General features: G+C 44.6%; 8 protein-coding genes across 8 annotated transcripts; 6 read left to right on the forward strand and 2 right to left on the reverse strand.

The window, feature by feature from the left end:
* Positions 1-76: 76 nt before the first annotated feature.
* Positions 77-1,189, forward strand: PHALS_07825 (adenosine deaminase-like; the record flags this gene model as incomplete). Its single annotated transcript, XM_024721362.1, has 1 exon — positions 77-1,189. One exon carries the CDS (start codon positions 77-79, stop codon positions 1,187-1,189), a length of 1,113 nt encoding a protein of 370 aa, XP_024586468.1.
* A 5,353-nt stretch (positions 1,190-6,542) lies between these two features.
* PHALS_07826 (g-protein alpha subunit 1) lies at positions 6,543-7,672 on the forward strand (the record flags this gene model as incomplete). Its single annotated transcript, XM_024721363.1, has 2 exons — positions 6,543-6,713; positions 6,776-7,672. The coding sequence occupies 2 exons, from the start codon at positions 6,543-6,545 to the stop codon at positions 7,670-7,672; spliced, it is 1,068 nt and encodes a 355-aa protein (XP_024586469.1).
* Positions 7,673-8,123: 451 nt separating this feature from the next.
* On the forward strand, positions 8,124-8,477 carry PHALS_07827 (histone h2b; the record flags this gene model as incomplete). Its single annotated transcript, XM_024721364.1, has 2 exons — positions 8,124-8,178; positions 8,233-8,477. The coding sequence occupies 2 exons, from the start codon at positions 8,124-8,126 to the stop codon at positions 8,475-8,477; spliced, it is 300 nt and encodes a 99-aa protein (XP_024586470.1).
* Positions 8,478-9,218: 741 nt separating this feature from the next.
* PHALS_07828 (uncharacterized protein) lies at positions 9,219-9,562 on the forward strand (the record flags this gene model as incomplete). Its single annotated transcript, XM_024721365.1, has 3 exons — positions 9,219-9,248; positions 9,313-9,461; positions 9,532-9,562. 3 exons carry the CDS (start codon positions 9,219-9,221, stop codon positions 9,560-9,562), a joined length of 210 nt encoding a protein of 69 aa, XP_024586471.1.
* A 145-nt stretch (positions 9,563-9,707) lies between these two features.
* Positions 9,708-11,107, forward strand: PHALS_07829 (hypothetical protein L917_10870; the record flags this gene model as incomplete). Its single annotated transcript, XM_024721366.1, has 3 exons — positions 9,708-9,794; positions 9,871-10,717; positions 10,776-11,107. 3 exons carry the CDS (start codon positions 9,708-9,710, stop codon positions 11,105-11,107), a joined length of 1,266 nt encoding a protein of 421 aa, XP_024586472.1.
* A 182-nt stretch (positions 11,108-11,289) lies between these two features.
* On the reverse strand, positions 11,290-15,110 carry PHALS_07830 (Uncharacterized conserved protein; the record flags this gene model as incomplete). Its single annotated transcript, XM_024721367.1, has 12 exons — positions 11,290-11,406; positions 11,467-12,442; positions 12,496-12,945; positions 13,020-13,110; positions 13,172-13,582; positions 13,661-13,895; positions 13,960-14,085; positions 14,149-14,238; positions 14,300-14,348; positions 14,414-14,655; positions 14,716-14,823; positions 14,883-15,110. 12 exons carry the CDS (start codon positions 15,108-15,110, stop codon positions 11,290-11,292), a joined length of 3,123 nt encoding a protein of 1,040 aa, XP_024586473.1.
* A 111-nt stretch (positions 15,111-15,221) lies between these two features.
* Positions 15,222-16,915, forward strand: PHALS_07831 (serine threonine-protein phosphatase 5; the record flags this gene model as incomplete). Its single annotated transcript, XM_024721369.1, has 4 exons — positions 15,222-15,492; positions 15,556-16,536; positions 16,616-16,788; positions 16,856-16,915. 4 exons carry the CDS (start codon positions 15,222-15,224, stop codon positions 16,913-16,915), a joined length of 1,485 nt encoding a protein of 494 aa, XP_024586474.1.
* Positions 16,916-17,045: 130 nt separating this feature from the next.
* On the reverse strand, positions 17,046-20,453 carry PHALS_07832 (Uncharacterized conserved protein; the record flags this gene model as incomplete). Its single annotated transcript, XM_024721370.1, has 1 exon — positions 17,046-20,453. The coding sequence occupies one exon, from the start codon at positions 20,451-20,453 to the stop codon at positions 17,046-17,048; it is 3,408 nt and encodes a 1,135-aa protein (XP_024586475.1).
* Between the last annotated feature and the right edge of the window lie 110 nt (positions 20,454-20,563).

Genomic DNA, 20,563 nt, shown 5'->3' on the forward strand with positions numbered 1-20,563 from the left:
ATTTAGAGACTGTAGAGACTGGTGAATTAAAAATTAAAACTCTTGATACCACACCATGTGCACACTAAACTGTACGATGGACAAGGTAGGAACGGTTGACGACAAGATTGCAGCGTATTGTAAGGTCTTACCCAAGGTGGAGCTTCATGCACACATCCATGGGTCCATTCGACCAAAGACCCTGGAAGATTTGTTGAAAAAGGAGGCAGACCGCAACGGAACAAAATCTTTGTGTCTTCCGAAGAAACGCGGTCTGAGTGAATGCTTCGAAATGTTTGAGTTGATCCACCAAGTCGTCACTAGTCGATGTGCACTTCGCCGAATTGTTGTTGAAACAGTAGAGGATTTTTCTGCAGAGAACGTCAAATATTTGGAGTTGCGTTCCACACCGCGTACACTACCGAGAGATAGTGCCAGCCGTGAAGAGTATGTGGATGAAGTTGTGGCAGCCCTTGAGGAGTGTCAAGCACGACAAGATCTGAACATTGATGTGCGATTGCTGCTGAGCATTAACCGGAACCAATCGCTTGAGTTGGCTGAAAATACCGTGAGCATGGCGCTCAAGCGCAAGAACGAGCAAAAGTGTCCATTTATAGTGGGTATCGATTTCAGTGGTAATTCAGAGCGTCCAGAGTCCGAATTTTATCGCTTTGAGAAAGTCCTAGAACGTGCACGAGCCGGTGGTCTTAAGATCGCCGTTCACTTTGCTGAGCATTTTGATGTTGAAGAGTCGAATCGTATTCTCTCATTTCGGCCGGATCGACTCGGTCACGCCTGTTGTCTATCAGAGCCCCTCTACGCCAAAATGCTGGCGCTGCGAATTCCCATCGAAGTCTGTCTGACCTCCAATGCGCACACGCTGGCAAGATACCGCAGCACCAAAGACTGCACATGCTTATCAAATGGAAAGTATGAGACATCAAACTTGTGCGTGTGTGACTTCACTTCGCACCCGCACGGCAAGCTGCTCGCGAATGCGCGAGGCCAGGAGCAACAGCTCGGTGTTTATCCCATGTGTCTATGCACGGATGATTGTGGTGTGCTGGAGACCACTTTATCCATCGAGTACAGGCGAGCCGCACAGGCGTTCTTCCTTGACGAGGCAAGAATTTTAGATATCACACGAGCACCAATAGAAGCAATCTTCGACCAGAGCCAAGTATCCAAATTGAAGATGTTGTTTCAGTAGAAAACTGTAAAAAAGATATGCAAAAAACAGTCATCTCTTATGCGTGCCACCTGAAGGTTCCCGTTTGCATTACATTTGTGTAAGGTCCCGCTGTTGACACATCAAATTGGACTATGGAGTAACACAGGTTGTTGTCAACACGCGATTAACAAACAGCATGCCAGTACGCTGTTCTAGTCCAAATAAAAGCTGGACTGCCTTTAAGAGGCTGCGATTTCAATACTGCGTATTTACTCTGCGAGACAAGCTCTCAAAACACGCAACATTAAGTAGCAGCTCACCTTTATTGCCACTCGCCTGTCAAAAGATAAACTTGAGATATACATTATAGATCCGGACCGGAGTATGTAACCGCTGTTCTTTTTACGATTTATGGCTTCCATGGATCAGGATCAAATCATTTCGATCGATCAAGTGGTACCTCAATTCGTTCCAATTATCCAGCTTAATTTCACGGGTGAGTCAGCAGACATGTCGCGCCACGGGTCTGTACGGATGCTTTAAACGCTGTATTGGATCATAAATTTCGCTCTTCTTCCATGCATTCGGGTACTTTTTCGTCTCTGGACTTACATGTTTTTCTAAATATACAAAACTCATAAAAAATAATCCAAAAAATAGTACAGTAGGATCTTTTAAGAGTTCGAAATAATGTCGCAGCTAGTTACAATTCCGTTGTGGGCACATACACCAAAGTGATTCACATGCTTTTCATACGGCAGACAAAAGAAGTCGGAATGATACTATATAGCCGCTTTAATCCGCAAACAGGTGTTGACTTTCACTTGCTACCCATCAAGATTGTTAATAACCTATCTCAGAGAAGTCTCGAGGTTTTTCGTCACCTCAAAATCCATGTCCGCTGGAGTAGTTGATAAGACCAATCGAGTTGGCGCACGAGTTGTGAGCTTTCACCCCTAAATACTTTTAGTGCGCTGTTGAATTGGGTGGCCATGGGCTTAAAACGCATGATCAATCGTTTTGTTTCGGCCTTGGTGGCATCATTCCGCAGGGGAAGATCAATTGCTGTCACGTCGAATAGCAAATCATAGCTAATTTGTGGATTCCTAGCTCATTTGTGGATTCCAATTACCACTCGGAGCTTTTCATACTGACGGAGATTCCATTGATCATGCTATTATGGTGTTCACTGCCGGCACGAGTGCGGAAGGTGGGACCGTCGATTGGTGTGCTGATACAAACTTTGCTGGAGTTCTTAATTTACATTAGAGTCTTGACATAGATAAATAAGCTTTAGAAGACATCTTGGCTGGCTTTATGAGCACCGCTATCTTGTACGAAGACTTGTGTGAACGAATGCACTGTAGATATTGATGCGAACGCACTTATGCCACCATAAAGGCTTCTCGCTCGATTATTAATATCACTAATTATTTTGCTCATTGTTTTTTTCAAAAAATATTTGCTGTTCGCCAAAATTCGTAAAGATGAACAAATTAACCTTGCGCAGACAAAGCTTCTCGCTTGTGCAGCTCGCACACACAAACGCGCAACGGAAAGGTCAGCCGTGGACATGTTTAATCTGGCGCCAAGCTTTAAGCAAAGTCTTCCAGACCATCTCGCTGCGAAGCGCGGATCTCAATGGCCACCGGCAAGCCATGAAAGCAAACGTCTTGGTCAAGAATTGGCTTATCCTCACCGGTGGCAGTTCGCTGACAACACTATCCTGTCCGAACTGTCCAAAATACTGCAATACCGGTGTTATGGGCTGCCAGCATTGTTTTTAAACCGCAAGTTAATCCAAGGCGTCACCTTATGCTGGGTGAGTTTGATGTTTGACACATGTGCCTACAAGTGCCTATCTTTTTGAGACTAGATGGACCACCAGAACATAGCGCTTATTATTATTTCAAGCTGTCCTCACAAGGGGTATCCTGTGATTTGTAAAATATCGAGGTTCACAGGGACCCTCGGCACCGTGAGATTTGTCCCCATCGCAAAGCGAACAGTTACGATGTAAATCAACCGCGCTTAGCGCCTCAGCATACAACTGACTTCTTTCCGCCGTGGATCGAAGAGTATAATTGCCCGACGCCCAAGAGTCGATCAGGATTTTCCATGGCTTCTCATAGCCCTGCACGGTCGCTTCCACGACCAGCAAGCCCGGCTTGCATACGCGTTCCACATTCAAGAGCTCGGAGCTCTTTGGGGCTAGGCTCTGCTGGACTCTAAGTCTTTAAGGCTCAACAGAACTCAGTTCTTCCCCAGTAGGACACCCCGCGCCTACTTAGTGTTGTCGTTTCCCTACGACAAACCAGACTGGTTAGAAACGGGACGTCGGTTCGATGAACCTTGACGCGTCCTGCGCCAGGGACAACCAAACCGAAGGTGACGGGTGTCTCTACAGATAAAGCTCCGTCGGGTGTTCACACGCTGCTCTGCAGCTCGTAGGTCTGCCTCCTCGACCTCAGCACAGCCGAGATTCATCGGCTCAGGCACTCTCGACGAGCTACCAGGGTGTGCATTCCAACCAAGTCGTACCGACTTCGAGTTGATTTTCGTATTCAATGCCAATCAACTGCTTCTTCAAATGAAGACGGAAGCACACGGAAGACTTCCATTCTGACCACGCCAACGCGGTGGCCCCCCATAAAGACGGTTACTGTCCGCCTTGGGAAGTGGATCGGCTGTCATACCGGCAATGAGAGTACATAAGACTTGGTCAAAGCCAACCGATTCCTTATTGCCCTATCGGACGGCAAGGAAACGCAATCGCACGCGATATACCTGATTCGGCGGCGTGAACACTTATAAGAGCTGCAGCTTCAGCCCTGTTCTGCATCAACCGAAGTGCCGCCTGTCAGAACCCATTCTCGCGCTCGACCACCGAGCTTGGAAATAGCTAGCGCCACGCGCTATTGCTCGGTCTGGAGCATGGTTTATGCCATAGCCATCTCGGCCTCTCTCACCCAGAACAGGAGATTTTCTCCCTCCTTGCCTTCGACGCTCTCCATGAGTGACCTGGGTCGGGAGGAGTCATCCGTTGTTGACGGTGGCGTCATTGACGATGTCGACACCGACATTTTCTGCTCAAGCAGAACATTTTCATAGCTCGAAAACGCTTCTAGGTACGCGCAGAATACTTCAGCTCCCTGCGAAGCGAGGAGTTTCACGCCCTCAGGATCAAGCAGAGACATCAGTTTTAATTATGTCTTGCATGCCCTAGTGCTAATAGAACTACATCCTTAGAGAGGGTCAGTCGTAATGACTCAGGTGTAGGTTGACTACAAGAATTCCAAGTGCAGCGGGGTTGCCGTAGCTCTTTCGCTTAGATGAATCTTAGCTAAGCTCGGTGACCTTCTAAGCTTAGAAGTAGGACGAGTGTAGCGGATCGCAATCTACTTGCTCCAAGACTAACTACAACCTTAACCCCAGGCTAATTAACTCTTCCGTTTAAAAATGAAAGTGCTTTTCTCGGTTTAATTTGAGGCAAAGCCGCCTATATCAAAATCTATAGATTTTCCTATTACTATAGTAAAACCTGAATATATATATAACTACTGGCTGTTCCAGCCACGTACTGCCTTTTTGTTTAACTATAGCAACACCATTATGTGGTCGCACCATCTTGCGTAACTCACACCATGTATGATCACACATATTGTGCGACCCACTCCATTTGTGTGATCACACATATTGTGCGACCCACTCCATTTGTGTGATCACACCATCCTGTGTGATCCTGTTACACTGGCAATCTGGTTTGCTGTTGCCTTGGTCGAGCCGGCACAGTCGTTGATGTTCGGCGGTTTAAGAATTTGCTAGAACATCGCTTACCAACGCAATCTTTTAAATAAAAACATGGGCTTCAAACGAATGCTTAAAAGTTTTCGACGATGTAACGGGCTTACACGAACCCTAATAACAGAGGAGGTTTGTGTGTGTCACACGAGATGTGCATGATGTGACCACACATTCAAACAAGAATACGGTACGGGGCTAGGTAGCCAGTAGTTATGCATGTATTTAGACTTTACTATATATATTTAGTATATGTAGGAAAATCTAAACTTTTAACATTAGGATAAAAATAATCAGTTTGGAATTTAAACCGAAGGATCGATTAGCTCTGGGAAGGCAAAATCACTTTTGGATTAAGCGGATTGCGATCCGCTAACTCATACTTGGTTCTTGTAAAGAAGGAAGGTCGGTGACCTAAAGTATGTTTCCTCAAGCATTTTGCAGCGGCAGCCCCGCTGCAGACGATGCGTAACAATTGGCAGCACCTTCGGATAGATTAGCGTTTAGTAAGGCCTCTTTGTTTGAGGCGAGCACGAAATAGCTTTGCGTTTCGTTTGGCGAGAATTCACAGCACCATATACCGAGATAGAGCTAGCAGGAGACTTCTACATTCTCTATATGAGGTAGCACAGTGAAGTGGTGGTAGACACGTTATTCACGTATCAGGACTTGAAGAAAGCGATTAAACTGTAGCAAATGTTCCCTAAAGAGTGCTAGAAATACCGTCGACCCATTCTTCACAGTTGCCTTTTCGGAGATCAATCCCAAAGTTATCGCACCTTGTGTGCCAGTACACCAAATACTTTTGGTCTTCGTTAATTTACCGAAGAGCTACAGTGTTATTGGGTACTTACCCCGCTTGGAGGCGTTAACATTGACATATCATCAATTTGCCAGAAGCGAATTGTCGGATTGCAAATTCAGTGAGCAGTGAAGTACAGCCCATCACGTCATGACTACGTAAAATATACTCCTAGACAAAATGATCTACCGACCTTCCCCTTACTACGCGAATGCTCTATCACTGAGCTATTGGGGGTAGTAATAAGTCTTATATCATTCTCACGTTCTACGGCAAAGCAGCGAATATCGTTCGAAACAGCGCCAAATACAAGCGTTTATGGCTGTGCACTGAACAAAAAAGGACATATGTCTTTTTTGCACCTCACACTTTTTGCAAACTGGTATAAACTCTTAATACGTCGGTTTAATCCCAGGACGTCGGACAAGCTCTAGAACCTAATCATGGACCGGTCTCAACCCTGTGAGCTTCCTCAGCCTCAGCCTCAAGTCTTTTGATGCCCAGAGCTAATGTTTAAGCCAATTAGATGAAGTGCTGAAACCATATTAATAGAGGCAAGTTGTAGCGAAGACGAGGGTTATTTCCGTGAAAGAGGAAGCAGTGAAGAGCATGTGGGTTTCATTTATAGGTATACTGCCATTTTTGGAAAACTTGTGCAACCTCTCACTCCGATAGTAGAAACCCCACGCGCATCAGAAAAAGAGCCGCTAATCCGTGCTCGTTTACGCCTTGCCCCCATCGTTGCTCGAGCAGCTTTTAGATAGTCTTCGACAGTGATTTAGAGTTAACATGGGACTTTGTGCTTCCAAGTTGAGCGAAAATGATCGAGAAGCAATGGTTAAGTCACGCGATATTGAAGCTAAGAATGAGGAAGCTCACCGTGTTGAGCAAGAGAAGGTGAAATTGCTGCTGCTTGGTGCAGGAGAGTCAGGCAAGAGCACGGTGTTTAAACAGATGAAGGTTCGCTTATTATTGTACGGGTAACACTATTGCAAACAGACTTACACATTATTTCGTTGTAGATTTTGTTTGGCGCAGCTTTAACTGAAGATGAGAAGCGACACTGTACGCCGATAATCTACAATAATGTAGTGACATCCATGAAGATGTTGATTGAGCAGTGCAACGAAATGAAATTGAAAGGCGAAGTGGCGTGCGTACAGGATTTTGAGGATATACGCACGCTGAGTGATGAGGCAGAAGTTAACCCTGTGATAGGTCAGAAAATAAAAAACTTGTGGATGGATCCTGGAATTGTTGCCACCTGGAACCGTCGAGCCGAATTTCAAATCATCGAGTCGGTTAAGTACTACTTTAATGACCTCGATCGTATCATGCGAGATGATTATGCAGCAACACAGCAGGATATGCTTTACGCTCGTGTGCGTACATCCGGTATTGTCGAAGAAAGGTATCAGATTGATGGTGCTACATTTGTGATGTACGATGTTGGTGGACAGCGCAATGAGCGAAAAAAATGGATTCACTGCTTTGAGGACGTGACTGCAGTGATATTTGTTGCTGCGCTAAGTGAGTACGATCAATCTTTGTACGAGGACGCTTCAACGAATCGTATGATTGAGGCAATCACCTTATTTGACGAGATTATAAACAACAAGTTCTTTTCGAACTCTGCGATGATTTTATTTTTGAATAAAAAGGACCTGTTTCAGGACAAAATCAAGAAAGTGGATCCCAAGACTGTAGACGTCTTCAAGGATTTTCCCGGTGGCATTGGCGATTATGACTTGGGTGTCCAGTACTTTCTAGGAAAGTTTATGGAAACAAATCGCCAGCCTGAGAAGGAGGTTTATCACCACGTGACGTGTGCTACTGATTCGCAAAATGTCCAAGTTGTGTTTAATGCCTGCAAAGATATTATTTTGAAGCAGAATATTAAAGGATCTGGCTTCATGTAGGAAAATCATGTAGGAAGACAGTGGAATGTGCACATTAATCGCTTCCGGATGAAGATTAGCGAGTTTAAAGGCGTGTCCGCAAGTTAATCGAGCTAAGCTGACAATTACGAGTTTAGCATCCTCTCAGCATCCTCACAATGCTTTCCTACCATCAAAAATCAATGGGAGTAAGTAGGAAGTGGTGAAGTGCGTAGAATATCTAAGTACAATGGTTATATTTGCATTTGACTATCGCTATAGTGGTTTGAAATGTGAAACGTGGCCTGTACCTATCGCTATTCCAATTAAAAGCACAAATAAAAATTAACATCCAATCAGTATTGTCAAAAGCAGCTCCGCCAATCATAAATGTTAATGCGAGTCGTATCAACTAGTTTCGTGAGTACAGTATGCGACGGATAGGCCGCCTATGGACAATCATAACTCAATTCACCAAGCATTTACACTAACTATGGCCAAGACTCCTTCAAAAAAGGCAGCAAAGACAGTTGCTTCGACCGGCAAGGGTAAAAACAAGGGAAAAAAGCGTGTCGAATCATACTCTACTTACATCTACAAAGTGCTACGTCAAGTTCACCCCGACACGGGTATTAGTAAGCGCGGAATGTCGATCATGAACTCATTCATAAACGACATATTCGAGCGTATCGCCTCAGAGGCTGGAAAGCTGTCGCGCTACAACAAGAAGTCAACACTTTCGAGCCGCGAGATTCAGACAGCTGTGCGACTCATGCTGCCGGGTGAGCTCGCCAAGCACGCCGTGTCCGAAGGCACGAAGGCCGTGACCAAATTCACATCCGCTTAAGTTTTCCAGTAATTGTGAAAGCAGCGTTCCTTAAAAGTCTGTCTGGACGTATATTGCTGCGATAACTGATACTATAATAGTTGGTAACAAGACTTTGTTGCCACTGCGCAATTATCTTGGTGTTTATTAACACCACCCAAATTTTGAAATTATTACATAGATATTGCATTTTGTCAAGGCCTCAGAAAAGTCTTCAAATGTTTGGTTTCTGAAGTTAGTCTTTTTTAGCATTACAGAAAAGCTTCTCGAATCCGGTCGAAAACGAGCGATATGAAATCAAATTACAACGAGTTTTGGTTGTCGTTGCGCGAGCTAAGATAACAATAACTACACACACATGTCCATTTTGGCAGCATTTACAAAACTCTCAAAGAAAAGAAAAGACTTTCTAGCGATGCAGTTTTTAAAATTTCGCGCTATTGAAAGGTTGTGAGTATGCTAAACTTGCAGACAAGGCTTTGGCTAATGAACCTTTTTAGCTGCTGAGGGATTTTCAACAGAGCATTACAGTTTAATTGTCTGAAGGATAGTTAAAGTATGTATTTTTTGGCAATGTGACGAGGTCAGATGTAAATCTGACTTGGTTAAAAATCACGACTGAAACTTTATAGAGTTTGAAATGATAAATCGTGAGATATCATCATAAGCATACCACATGCAAACACTGTCCAATTAAAATATTAATTGAAATGTTCTGACTTGACATTCAAATAGACGATTGAAATTTTTTTTATACCGTATATGGAAAGTCCATTTTATAGTGCAACGGAAGTGTGACACGAGCTCAATACCGCATGTCTTGTATGCTTGTATCATTGTGCTGATTTTATCAAAGCATTTTCAAAGAAAACGCTGCGACGAGCTAGAGCATGGTATTGCTATTAATAGCCAGTGTCGCGTCAATCAATATCCGGTGATCGAGGGACTGGCTCGCTCTCCCAGCCTAAATTCTTCGCCCTATGGTGACACTGTTGCGGTAAAAAGGTACGTGCTTGAGATTTGTTAATAAAGGATCCCATCACAATCTTAATGCAGTACCAACACTGTAAAAAAGCGGTTCTGACTCTTGCTTCCGAATACGATAAAACCCAATTATTTCAAGAGCCGAACCAAATCAGTCGGGTATCGCCACCTCGTTCGGTATACCTTCGCGCCTTACCTTCCCATAGTGTGACTCCCCTGCCGCGTGTCACGGTGTCAGAAACACCGTCTACCTTGACTTTCACCGCTATGACACCGCCTGATTTTTTACTGCGCGTGCCACCTCTCAAGCTTCATGTACGCAATGCCACGCAGACGAGCGGAGAACCTGCTGTGGTATGCTAAATGAGTTTGCATGTGCTGCTTGAAATCGCAAGCGCTAACTGCCTAAATATAACATCATCTGCTGCAGTTTGAATTGTTTTGCCGCCTGAACAAAGCGTGGGGAAACAATGACAACCCTGCAGACGCGGTGCAGTGGAGCCTGTGGAAAACTTACGAGGAATTTCAGGCCTTTGACAACCAGATGCGCGCCGTCCGAAAGTCACCATTTTCTAAAATGATGGTCACCGTAGCCTTTGCTCCTGGCCATCGCGTACGTGCCTTCTTTCATCAGGATCAGACGTCAACTTTTCTTGAAAAACGCCGTGCCGAGCTCGATTTTTACATGCAGCGGGTAATGCTCTTTCCGGACGCCACAGACTTTTCGAAATGTGGAAGCTGTAAAGTACTGGCTGATTTTATTGATGCCAAGCAGTACATGGATTGCAGTGGATTGCTTTCGCCCAGTATGGGAAGTTTCTTGTCTTCTCGAGGAATACAACGCAGCTCTTCAAGCTCAGTTGACCGTGCATCTTTGGTTAGTGCTTTGGACAATGGAGACAACCACAGCTCACGAAGAAAGATGTACAGGATTGAGATCGAAGAAGAACTCACTTTGCGCGGTGGACCGCATCAGCTGAAGCGGTTTAGAAAATGCGCTCGTGCTTTTCGCAAGGAAAATGACCCCGTTGCAGCTGCGAAACCATTCGTGGAGTTTTTGCAGAACGAGTACGAAACAGAATTTGCGCAATGGATTTTGAAGCTCTTTGTACGCTCAATAAAGAGTACTGAAAAACGTGAAGCGCTATGCGTTGCTGGCGGCATTCTTGGTGCCTCAGTTGACGGTGAGGACATGAACGAGAGGAAAGCGCGTCAAAATTATTTTTTGGGCTTGGGAAAAGAGGAAGAGGCCGAACGGCCTAAAAATGGTGAGTTAGGTACGACAACGCTGTCTTGATTAAAATACTCATAATGTACTTGCAAATCTTTCGCTAGTGGATCGAGAGCAACTGAGCTTCGCAAACACTGAAAAAGTTGGCGGGCAAGCCAGTGACCCTGCCGTTGCAGGGCGCCTTTCTCGAAAAAAAGCTAACCGACAAATCTTGGAGCGTGTGAACTCTCTCTCAAATTTTAACGCTCAAATTGTGTGCGAATTTAAACAGGCAGCTAAGGCACTTGGAAACCACGAGATGAGCGGTCAGGCGTTTGTAGATTATGTGCGATCAACTTTTGGCGAGGGAGAAGCAGAAAAACTACTGCTGTTAGTTGTTGAGAGTGTTCCACAACCACAGGTTCAAAGAGAACTGCGGCTCGCCTTAGCGAAATAACGAGCTACTTCTCTCTACAGAGTACCCCCGTTTTGCTGAGGATAAAATTTGACATCCGGACAGCACACGGACCCGAGAATAATACAGCCCAGAAGTTTTGAAATTTTGTTAGGCGATGACGAGCTGACCACTACTACAATTATAAATTTGTATAAATATTCGTATAAAAGACAATAACTTCATCAGGTGGTTATAATCGTGTCAACTTTTAAAACAAGTTCGCGTAGTTTCGATGTCTCAAGCGTCGATCCGATGCCATTTTTAAGTAAGTTGGCGAACTGGACCCTTGTATAAAGCTTCTGTATTAAAACGAAAATGAGATAGGTCATAAATAACTTGAATCCAATGTGGGAACGTACCTTGTTAGTCTGAATCCACCTGAGAAGCTCGTCTTCATCGTAGTAGAATGCTTTTATGTAATTTCCTACATGTGCGCGCCCACGTGGCAGCGCTCGAGAACTGACATCATTAATCAAGTCAACACCATTTTGCAGAGCATGTAGATCGAGCAACATCAAAGCGCGGCCTTGGGGTGTCGGCTTGGAAATTGTTGAAAACGCCTGCAATAAAGTATCCATGATAGTTTGTACCATTTCCAACCATATATCTACTCGTGCGTCATACGGGATCGATCCATCCGCCAAAATTTGCAGACTTCCCCACGCTTCTCCACACTTCTGCACTAAGTGCACAATATACTCATTGTGCTGATTGCTGATATACGAAATATTCCATGACACTGCTGAAACGGAAGTCACCAGTGCAGGAATATCCACAAGCCTCACTGCAATCGTACTATACATGAAATCACGAAGCTCTCGTGCCATAAAGCGATTTCGCTCGTACATTTCATCCATAAGACAATGATACCGAGTTGGAAGATACGATCGAGCTAGGTCTTCCATTGCATCTAGCAATCTGCTTTGACCAACAATTGCTTCACATGCGATCGATCTCTCAGCTAGTGCGTACAAATTATCTACATCTGCATACTTTACTGCAGTGGGTGTTCGGATCACCTTGCGCAAGGTAACTTTCCTCGACTGCGGTGAGTCCAGCTGTTGACCCTTCTCTGCTTTGTCAAAAGGTAAAATTACAGCTGACGCCCGAAGCAGTATCTCACCATTGTTCATGTCATCTGCAATGCGACAAATACCAGCGCGTAGTTTATCAAAACCGCATATACCCTGCAGAAATTTTGCTGCATCGTCCGCGGAGAAAAAGCTGGTGAAAGTAGCGTAAAGGTTAAACTCAAACAGATGATTTAGGGAGCGAAAAATGTCCCAAGCAGTATGAGGAAGATGCTCCATCATTTTTAAGTGGACACCACAGAGTCTGAATCCAACGGTTATTAAAACCACGTAACTACCAAAATAACAGGCACTTACCGGACAAAGCCAGCGAGACTCGATGAAGTTAATACAAAGTCGGACTCGCTTGGATTTATGGGAAAGGTATCTTGATTACTAGTGAGGCATGGAGACACCTTATCACCAATTGCGTCAATTTCATGGTCAAAACGAATGCCTTGTTTCATTGTTAGCCACTCAATCGAATTGGAAGCACTAAATGGATTTCCTTCATTGTAAAATGAAGGAAACACCCGTCTTGAATGTATAGGACCGCTTGTCGAATCTCCTGGAATTTTTCGCTTAAAAACGTATCCACTTCGAATCTCGATCAGCCGAAGGATACTTGTATTGTCGTCTCCGGCTGCCTTTGATGCAGTGACGCGAGTCCAGTTTTCTGCCTCGAACAGCATTCGAGCTAATTCGATATTATCGTTGTGAACTTCGTGCAAATATTGCTCACATTTGATGCGAACAACTGATCGAATTCTGGCCGATTGACCATCACAATAACAAAATTAGTGCATCAACAGATGTAAAGAAGATTATACTACAGAACGTACTTTGACGAGGGAGTCCCCGTAAATTCTTCCCCAATTTCAGTAAATGCCGACGTTGCATGCGAAAGAGCAATTACATGCTCCATCTTGTATTCTTGGTAGCAGATAACAACATGTCAAGAATACATAAGCATGCTTAAATTTATGACACAAACCATTGGTAAAGTCAAGCTTTTCAAACATTTCTAGTACGTTGTGCTGAATATTTTCCCATACGATTTTGCGGTATTTAAGCAGGTTCATACCCGTATCGCAAAGCACCTGATCATATAAATATCCAGAATGTCCTAATGTGCTTTTCCTCAAACGCTGTGAAGCTGCTTCTGGCAAAGTCGTCGTTACGATACTGAGTTTACAAGAGTGACCACAATTATTTTTTTTTTCATCATGACTGTCTTCTTCATCGCTGTCATCGTCGTTGTCATCATCGTCGTCAATTCCGCAACGATGGAGGTAAGCGATATCATCACTTAGCGAATTAAACGGATCGCGATGCCATTGTACCAGTAGATAGTACGTGTGCATCAGGTCGGTAAGGCGTTCATATAGTCGCTTCACATTTTTAACTATTCGTGATGACGGTGTTGCGTCAGACAGTACATCTCTATTGTTACCGCTTACAGTAAGCGGCGAAATCATCTTACTATCTGGTCGATACTTTTCGAGCGACTTGGGTTCAAAAACTTGATGCATACATTCAACGGTCATGTCATCGATCGAGCGCACAATAATATCCGGAATTTTTGAAAGCACATCATTTAGCGTGATAGATGAGAACTCAAAACCCAAATTTTCAGAATGATCGGCCAAAGTGATATATGCTTGCAGTAGCTCTTTGTACTCGAAAAGATCAAATTTTTCAGCAACTTTCCGCAAAGACTACGCACACAAAACAAATCTCTATCATCATTGGCCAAATCCTTCAGAAAGGAGCAAAACGCACGTGGTCGAACTGTGCCCGTAGTAGAGGAATAAAGTCTTGCAATTGAGGTCGAATGTCACGTAAGATGCTAACACCCTCAAGCTCCTTGCGTGACAGTCTTTTCCTAAGATCAACGCAAATGTCTACCTGTGCCATATATTTTAATGAATTTAACAGTCAAGGCTACAAAAAAGCATTCCGTACACCTACCGCACTGATAAATCGATGTTCTTGAAACGCGAGATTCATCTCTTTCATGTCGCTAAGCAGTTGAACTATTTGCGAGCCCAAATAAATTATCTGTCAGTAGTTACTGTGAGTGTGCTCACTTACGGATCAAGAGCCAAAATGTGTAATTTACCTCACAAACCCTATCGCGGTTTCGCTTCGTCTTCACAATTTCCAGCGAGCTTTAAGCAAAATACGTATGGAGTGAGGTTTCTATTCTTTGAGTAATCAGTTCGTCGGTCAACACCTGAGAATGAGATTACTTTTGGCTGTTGCGAGCAAGCGACGTCCGTTTTTCACATGAACATGCGCCCGAACCAAATCAAGGTCTACGTCTTGCACAACCTTCATACCTTGAACAAGTGCACTGTAGTTTGCCCGCACTTCGTCTTGTAATTTGGTCACAATCACGTCCTTCGCTATGTCCACCGCACTGATCTCAGTTCGCAAGAACACGTCAAGTTCGTTCTTACTCTCCGGCATATGCTCCTGTACATCTCACCCGTAAAAATATACGTACAGCAGCTTCTGAATTAATAAGATTCGTACTAGCATGTGGGCGACAGGGTCGAAGCTGGCAGTGAAGTATCGCGCATCCAACGCCTCCAGTACTTCCTCGTTCGGCTGTGGCACCAGCACCGACAATGCTCTAGCTGTCTGGTAACACATTCACAGTCAGCCTAAAACGTATCAGTTGTAAAATATCAACTTAATACTCGTGGCGTTGGCAAAAAATCGGGCGAGAGTAGCGCTGAGTCCGAGCCATCGCTATCGTGCGAATCCTTCTTTAATTTGTAGAAAATATTGCGCGGCAGTCTAGCCATCCACTTCTGTTCCTTTAGAGAGGCAAGCATCGGCAATTCGTCCATAATGTCGTGCAAGTCCAGCACACGGCTTGGATTGTCTTGCGGCGGCACCACAGTTATGGGAACTGGTGCCTCCATGATCTTTCTCAAACTTGGATTTCAGGCCGGTCTTTATCTCATGCTGGATATAAGGTTGCATGACGAATGCGAGTATTTCAAGGATTCTACAAAAGCACCGAAACAAAAGTGATGGCCAGCATCGGCGTGACGGAAGCCGGACCCCACGCTGTTTCGGACGCGACTCGCACGCAAGCAGACGCTTATAAAGCACAGGGTAATGAAGCGTTGGAACACTTCAAGTTCGCAACAGCCATTGGGCTATATACGAAAGCCATTGAGCTGTTGCCCACCGCGATCTTTTATGCCAACCGTGCGGCCGCACACGTTAAGAGTGAGAGCTACGGATTAGCGATTGACGATGCATCAGCCGCCATTGAGCTAGATGCTACTTATGCCAAAGGTTTGCTACATTATGCTGCATTTGGTGAAGGTATGTCTCACTTACTGACTGACATATGCGCAGCGTACTATCGCCGTGGTTCAGCAAAGCTGGCTCTCGGCCACCACAAAAAGGCTTTGAAAGATTTTCGTCTTGTAGTACGCATGAAACCACAGGATCGTGACGCGCGTGCCAAGCTTAAGCTTTGCGAGAAGATCATCAAGGAGGCAGCATTCGCGACTGCGATTCAGTCGGAGCGCAACCGGCCACTCTCAGAGACGATTGACGTAAATACGTTGGTTGTGGATCCATCGTACGATGGACCGTGCCTTCCGGAAGACGTGACTCAGACCAAGCCAGACTTTATTGTGGCTCTTATGGATCGCTTTAAACGTGGAAAGCTCCTACATCGCAAGTTTGTAATCCAAATCCTACTGAAGCTCAAAGAAATGCTTTGTGCCTTGCCATCTCTTGTGCACGTATCGCTTCCAGCTGACGATCCTGACGCGCACTTTACAGTATGTGGAGACACCCACGGCCAATTCTACGACGTCTGCAATATTTTTTCGCTTAATGGACTGCCTAGCGAATCCAACCCATATTTATTTAATGGTGACTTTGTCGACCGAGGTTCATTCTCGTTCGAGGTTGTCATGACACTTTTTGTTATGAAACTCGTGTACCCAAACCATGTACACTTATTGCGTGGGAACCATGAGTCTAAAAATATGAACAAAATATATGGGTTTGAGGGCGAGGTGAAGCATAAATACGATGAGACGGTCATGCAGCTCTTTACTGAAGTGTTCAACTGGCTGCCTCTTGCAGCTGTAATTGAAAAGAAGGTCCTTGTTGTGCACGGCGGCCTTTTTAGCGACGATACTGTGACTCTGGCTGATATCGAAAAGATTGATCGCAATCGTGAACCACCGGATGGTGGACTTATGAGCGATTTGATGTGGAGCGATCCACAGCCGTTTCTAGGTCGTGGCCCCAGCAAGCGCGGGATTGGCCTTTCTTTCGGACCTGATGTTACAAAGGCTTTCTTAGAACGAAACAAACTGAGTGAGTTTTATCATTTTCCTATCCTGAAATTTTCGCTTGAATTTTATTATGACAAATTACCGTTCTGTTCGACTTGTAGATCTTCTTGTGCGCTCACACGAGGTCAAAGATGAAGGTTACTTAGTAGAACACGACGGAAAGTGCATTACTGTTTTTAGCGCACCGAACTATTGCGACCAGATGGGCAACAAAGGCGCGATCATTCGTTTTGAAAGAGACATGCAGCCTCGATTCACGCAGTTCGTTGCCGTGGTATGTTTTCTCAACAAGGAGCTGCTTGGTGATTATTCTTACAATATTACTGCTGTATTTGATACAGGAGCACCCTCCAATTCGACCGATGGCATATGCAGGTAACATGGGTGGGATGTTCGGCTAGACTTACAGCGAATGTGCGCAGGTGGCTGTATAGCTATCATTTAACATATGAATTTGTTTCAGTTGCAATGATTTGCGACATTGCATACAATTTGATCCTCTTCAGATTAGTGTTTGATCAGAAAGTGTAATTAACTGAACAGGCGATTCATTAGGATGGAAGCGTTATTTCGACAAAATTCTGGTTGCACGTCCATAGATGACAAATGGCCCTGATAGAATCGCAGAATTGCCTCAGGCACAAACTCCGAAAAACGCTCGCAGGGTGGTGCTGTCGGCACCCAGTTAGCCAATGGAGCTACAGTGCAGAACACTTCGTCACCATTCAATTGCACTAAGGCTTCAAATAGCTCCGAAGTTTTTTCAACGACCTCGCGTGGCGCTTCTTTATTCAAGAAATTGCTGCAGGTGCGTGTGATTGCAGGCACAAGCTGAGCAAGCGTCTCGGATTGCCTGCAAATTGTGGTCAAACAAGAAAGAATTGCCAACAATTGTCGAGTTTCTTGCGTTTTCCGTGTTCCGCTAACAGCGCTAAATTCGTTTTCTCTTAGCAAGCCATTGGCACTGCTTGCTTCATGCGATCGTGCATCGAAGATACTTGCGACCTTCTTGAGTAATAGCATAGAACGTGTGAGCTGCGACGACTGCGCATCGATACCAAATGTTATCGATTGCATTTGAGATTGCAGTACTGGCCACAACGTTTCCACAAATCGTTCTCCCACGAAATCACCCGCTGTTTCTGCTACGGTAGAGATGACATTGATAGTACCAGTGACAATCGCACGATTGTCCACACGTAGTCGAGGCAGCAACTCAGGCCACATCCGAGCAACAAGTGGCAAAAACTGTTTTGGATGTTGTGAAAGGAACCGCACTCCCTCATTTATCAGCGATAATACTAGGCAACACGCAATAGGATCAGATTCTACTAGAAAATAACCACACCTGTCAACAATTTCAAGGACAACTAAATAGTAGCCTCCTTGATCTTTTTCTTCCATTTCATCATATTCAACAGGCAGCGCCCCTTTCACACTTTGCGGCTCCAGCTGATTCTGAGCGAATTCTTGTATTTCATCATCCATATCTGCGTCGATATTGGGATTATCCGTTCCACCAGTTATTAGAGCTTTCATTTCATGGATGAAGCTGTCCAAAAGTGAGTAAGACGTTAATGTAGTAGCTTCAGCATCACCAATTGCTATTTGCTTGTTTAATTTAGCCTTTTCAGCATCATGTACAATACCACTCAGCAAACTTCTAAGAGCACGCAACAGACCATTAACGAAAGATGAATCCTGGTACAAGTCAACACTACGTAAAAGCGATGATGCCACTTCATCGACCAATGGTAATGATGCCAAATGAGTGTGTCGTAGAAGGGCTTCAACGACAAAGGCAGTCATCGGGTATACATCTAATTGTTCAAGTCGAGCGCATAAGGAATCTACGAAATAGTCCATGTTAGCATGAAAAAGAGCCGCTAAAGATTTGTAGCCCGTGTAAAAATAAATCTTTTCTAGCGCGGCCAAAGCTGCGTGCTCCACTTCAACATCGTGCGACCCCAGCTGTGCAACCAGCGGATACAGCACATGAAGCAAGAATTTCTTAAACTCAGCCCCAAGGATTTCTGCACACACACCAACGCACTCAACCACTAAGGCTCGTTGAGATACACGCTTTTTAATAGAACCATGAATACATAGCGACTTTTGCTCTTCCCAAACGTCCAGCGCTAGTAGGTCTTCCAGAATTCGGCCAATTAGATGGACATCCAAAGCCTCGTTGCTGTTACTGTTATTGAAACAGTACCCCCGCAAGAATTCGTTTAATACCAGCACAACTTCAGCTTCTCCTAATTCAACGTGACCACTGTTGCGTGAATCGGATAGCATTGTAAAAGCGCAATCAATGAAGCCCGCTGGGGTTGAGATGGCACCAACATCACGCAACATCATCAATACTTCGTTCACTGAGGACTGTTCGCTAAAAAAGCGCAATCTCTTTTGAAATTCAGAAACAAGGGATCCGGTCGCAATGGCATCACTGCTCTTGTCATCTTCCGGTAAATTTGATAGCTTTTGGTGAACAACTACGTTAACGTCTAGTGAAGCAAATGTCACGACATGACAGAGAGAGGAGTAAATACTTTCCATTGATGAATCAAGATATGGGGTAAGACCGGGCCCCCAAAATGCTAAGTATCCGCGAACAGTGTGCACGTAGTGAAGTTTCGTCGCTTCATGTTCCGCACCAAGTTTGAGCACAAGAGTGGAAAGTAGCATCTGAAACCGATCTGCCATCTCTGGTATGACCTTTAAACGCTCTATAGGCGACAATACAGACGCTTGCAGTCTTTGAAGAACGGAGTTTGCTTCATTGGCAACAACTGCTATATTATCACCTCGAAGGATCAAAAGCTCATCGTAGCATCGAAAAAAGGAGATTTGAAGAGCTTGCCGACACTGGAGCACTATTGTACCGCAGAGTTGTGCCAGTGCACAACGAACTCGCCAAGATAAGCGCGGTGAGCCAAAACTGGTCCCATTAACGGCTGTAACACTAGCAGAAAACATACGGGAAAGAATTATATCCACATTTATAGCCGCTTTTTGCAGCCACTCGTCAATCTCACTTGATGGCGATTCAGTTAATGCATTTGTCCCAATAAGATTTCCTTTCACTTTGACAGATTGTCGAATCGCTTCCAGTGTAAATTTTTGCTGCTCTTGCTTCACATCTCCAAAAAGAAGTATTTTTTCATCACCGATGCACAAATCCAACATCATAGCAAAACAATTTAACGCAGCAACTATCACCTTGGACGACTGTTGTGGTGCATTGGCACTCTTCCACAAATTAGCAATGACGCCAGGTAAATACTGGCGTAGAGTTTGTGGGTCTCGAATTGAGAGCAGCACTAGCTTTAGCACTTCAATTGCTTCCAACGAAGCCTTCCAACACCTATCCTGTTGTGCTATATGTAGCAGTGATGCCACCAAGTATGCGAAGAAGTGCTGGAGTTCCCCTTGATGCTGAATTAGCTGCTTTTGTTGATTTTCTTCTTGAAACAACTCACGTAAACTCTTCAAAATAGCAAGCCTTAATTCCTCTGACTGTGTAGCAAGTGTCGTGCTTTCAAGGAGCTGTTCGCCACCAGCCTCTGGTGGTGCCGGAAGATACAGCACACAGCTTTGTACGAAGCTGAGTTGGCGGTGTTCTTGTCCGATACCCATGCGAGGCTTACAGCGCCGCATCGCACGACTGAACGCCGTGAACACTTTTTCTTGGAGTATCGATGATGCATTGCGTACATATGAATTTAGCAGCTTGTGTAATGTGAGCAAGACAAGCTCGTCTATTGCTGCGAGTCCCACCCGCTTTGAGTCAAAATCATGCGTCTCTGGGATATCTGTATGATCGTAGAACTTTATCAGCCCGTCCGTGATCTCTCGCAGTTCTTCGTCACAGGACAGGTGTTGCACAAATTTCGAAAGTCGCGAGCACAATGTCGCGTACACTGCCACCTCCAACATAATTGTCGAAATTATCGAAAATGAATATAATCATTACCGGTATATCCGCACGACCGTACTTCACAAAATAAAAGCCACTCAAAAAGATCACTTTTTTCTGATTTTCGTTC

Source organism: Plasmopara halstedii (assembly GCF_900000015.1).
Source record: "Plasmopara halstedii genome assembly, contig: Scaffold_3120, whole genome shotgun sequence".
Taxonomy (NCBI): Eukaryota; Oomycota; class Peronosporomycetes; order Peronosporales; family Peronosporaceae; genus Plasmopara; species Plasmopara halstedii.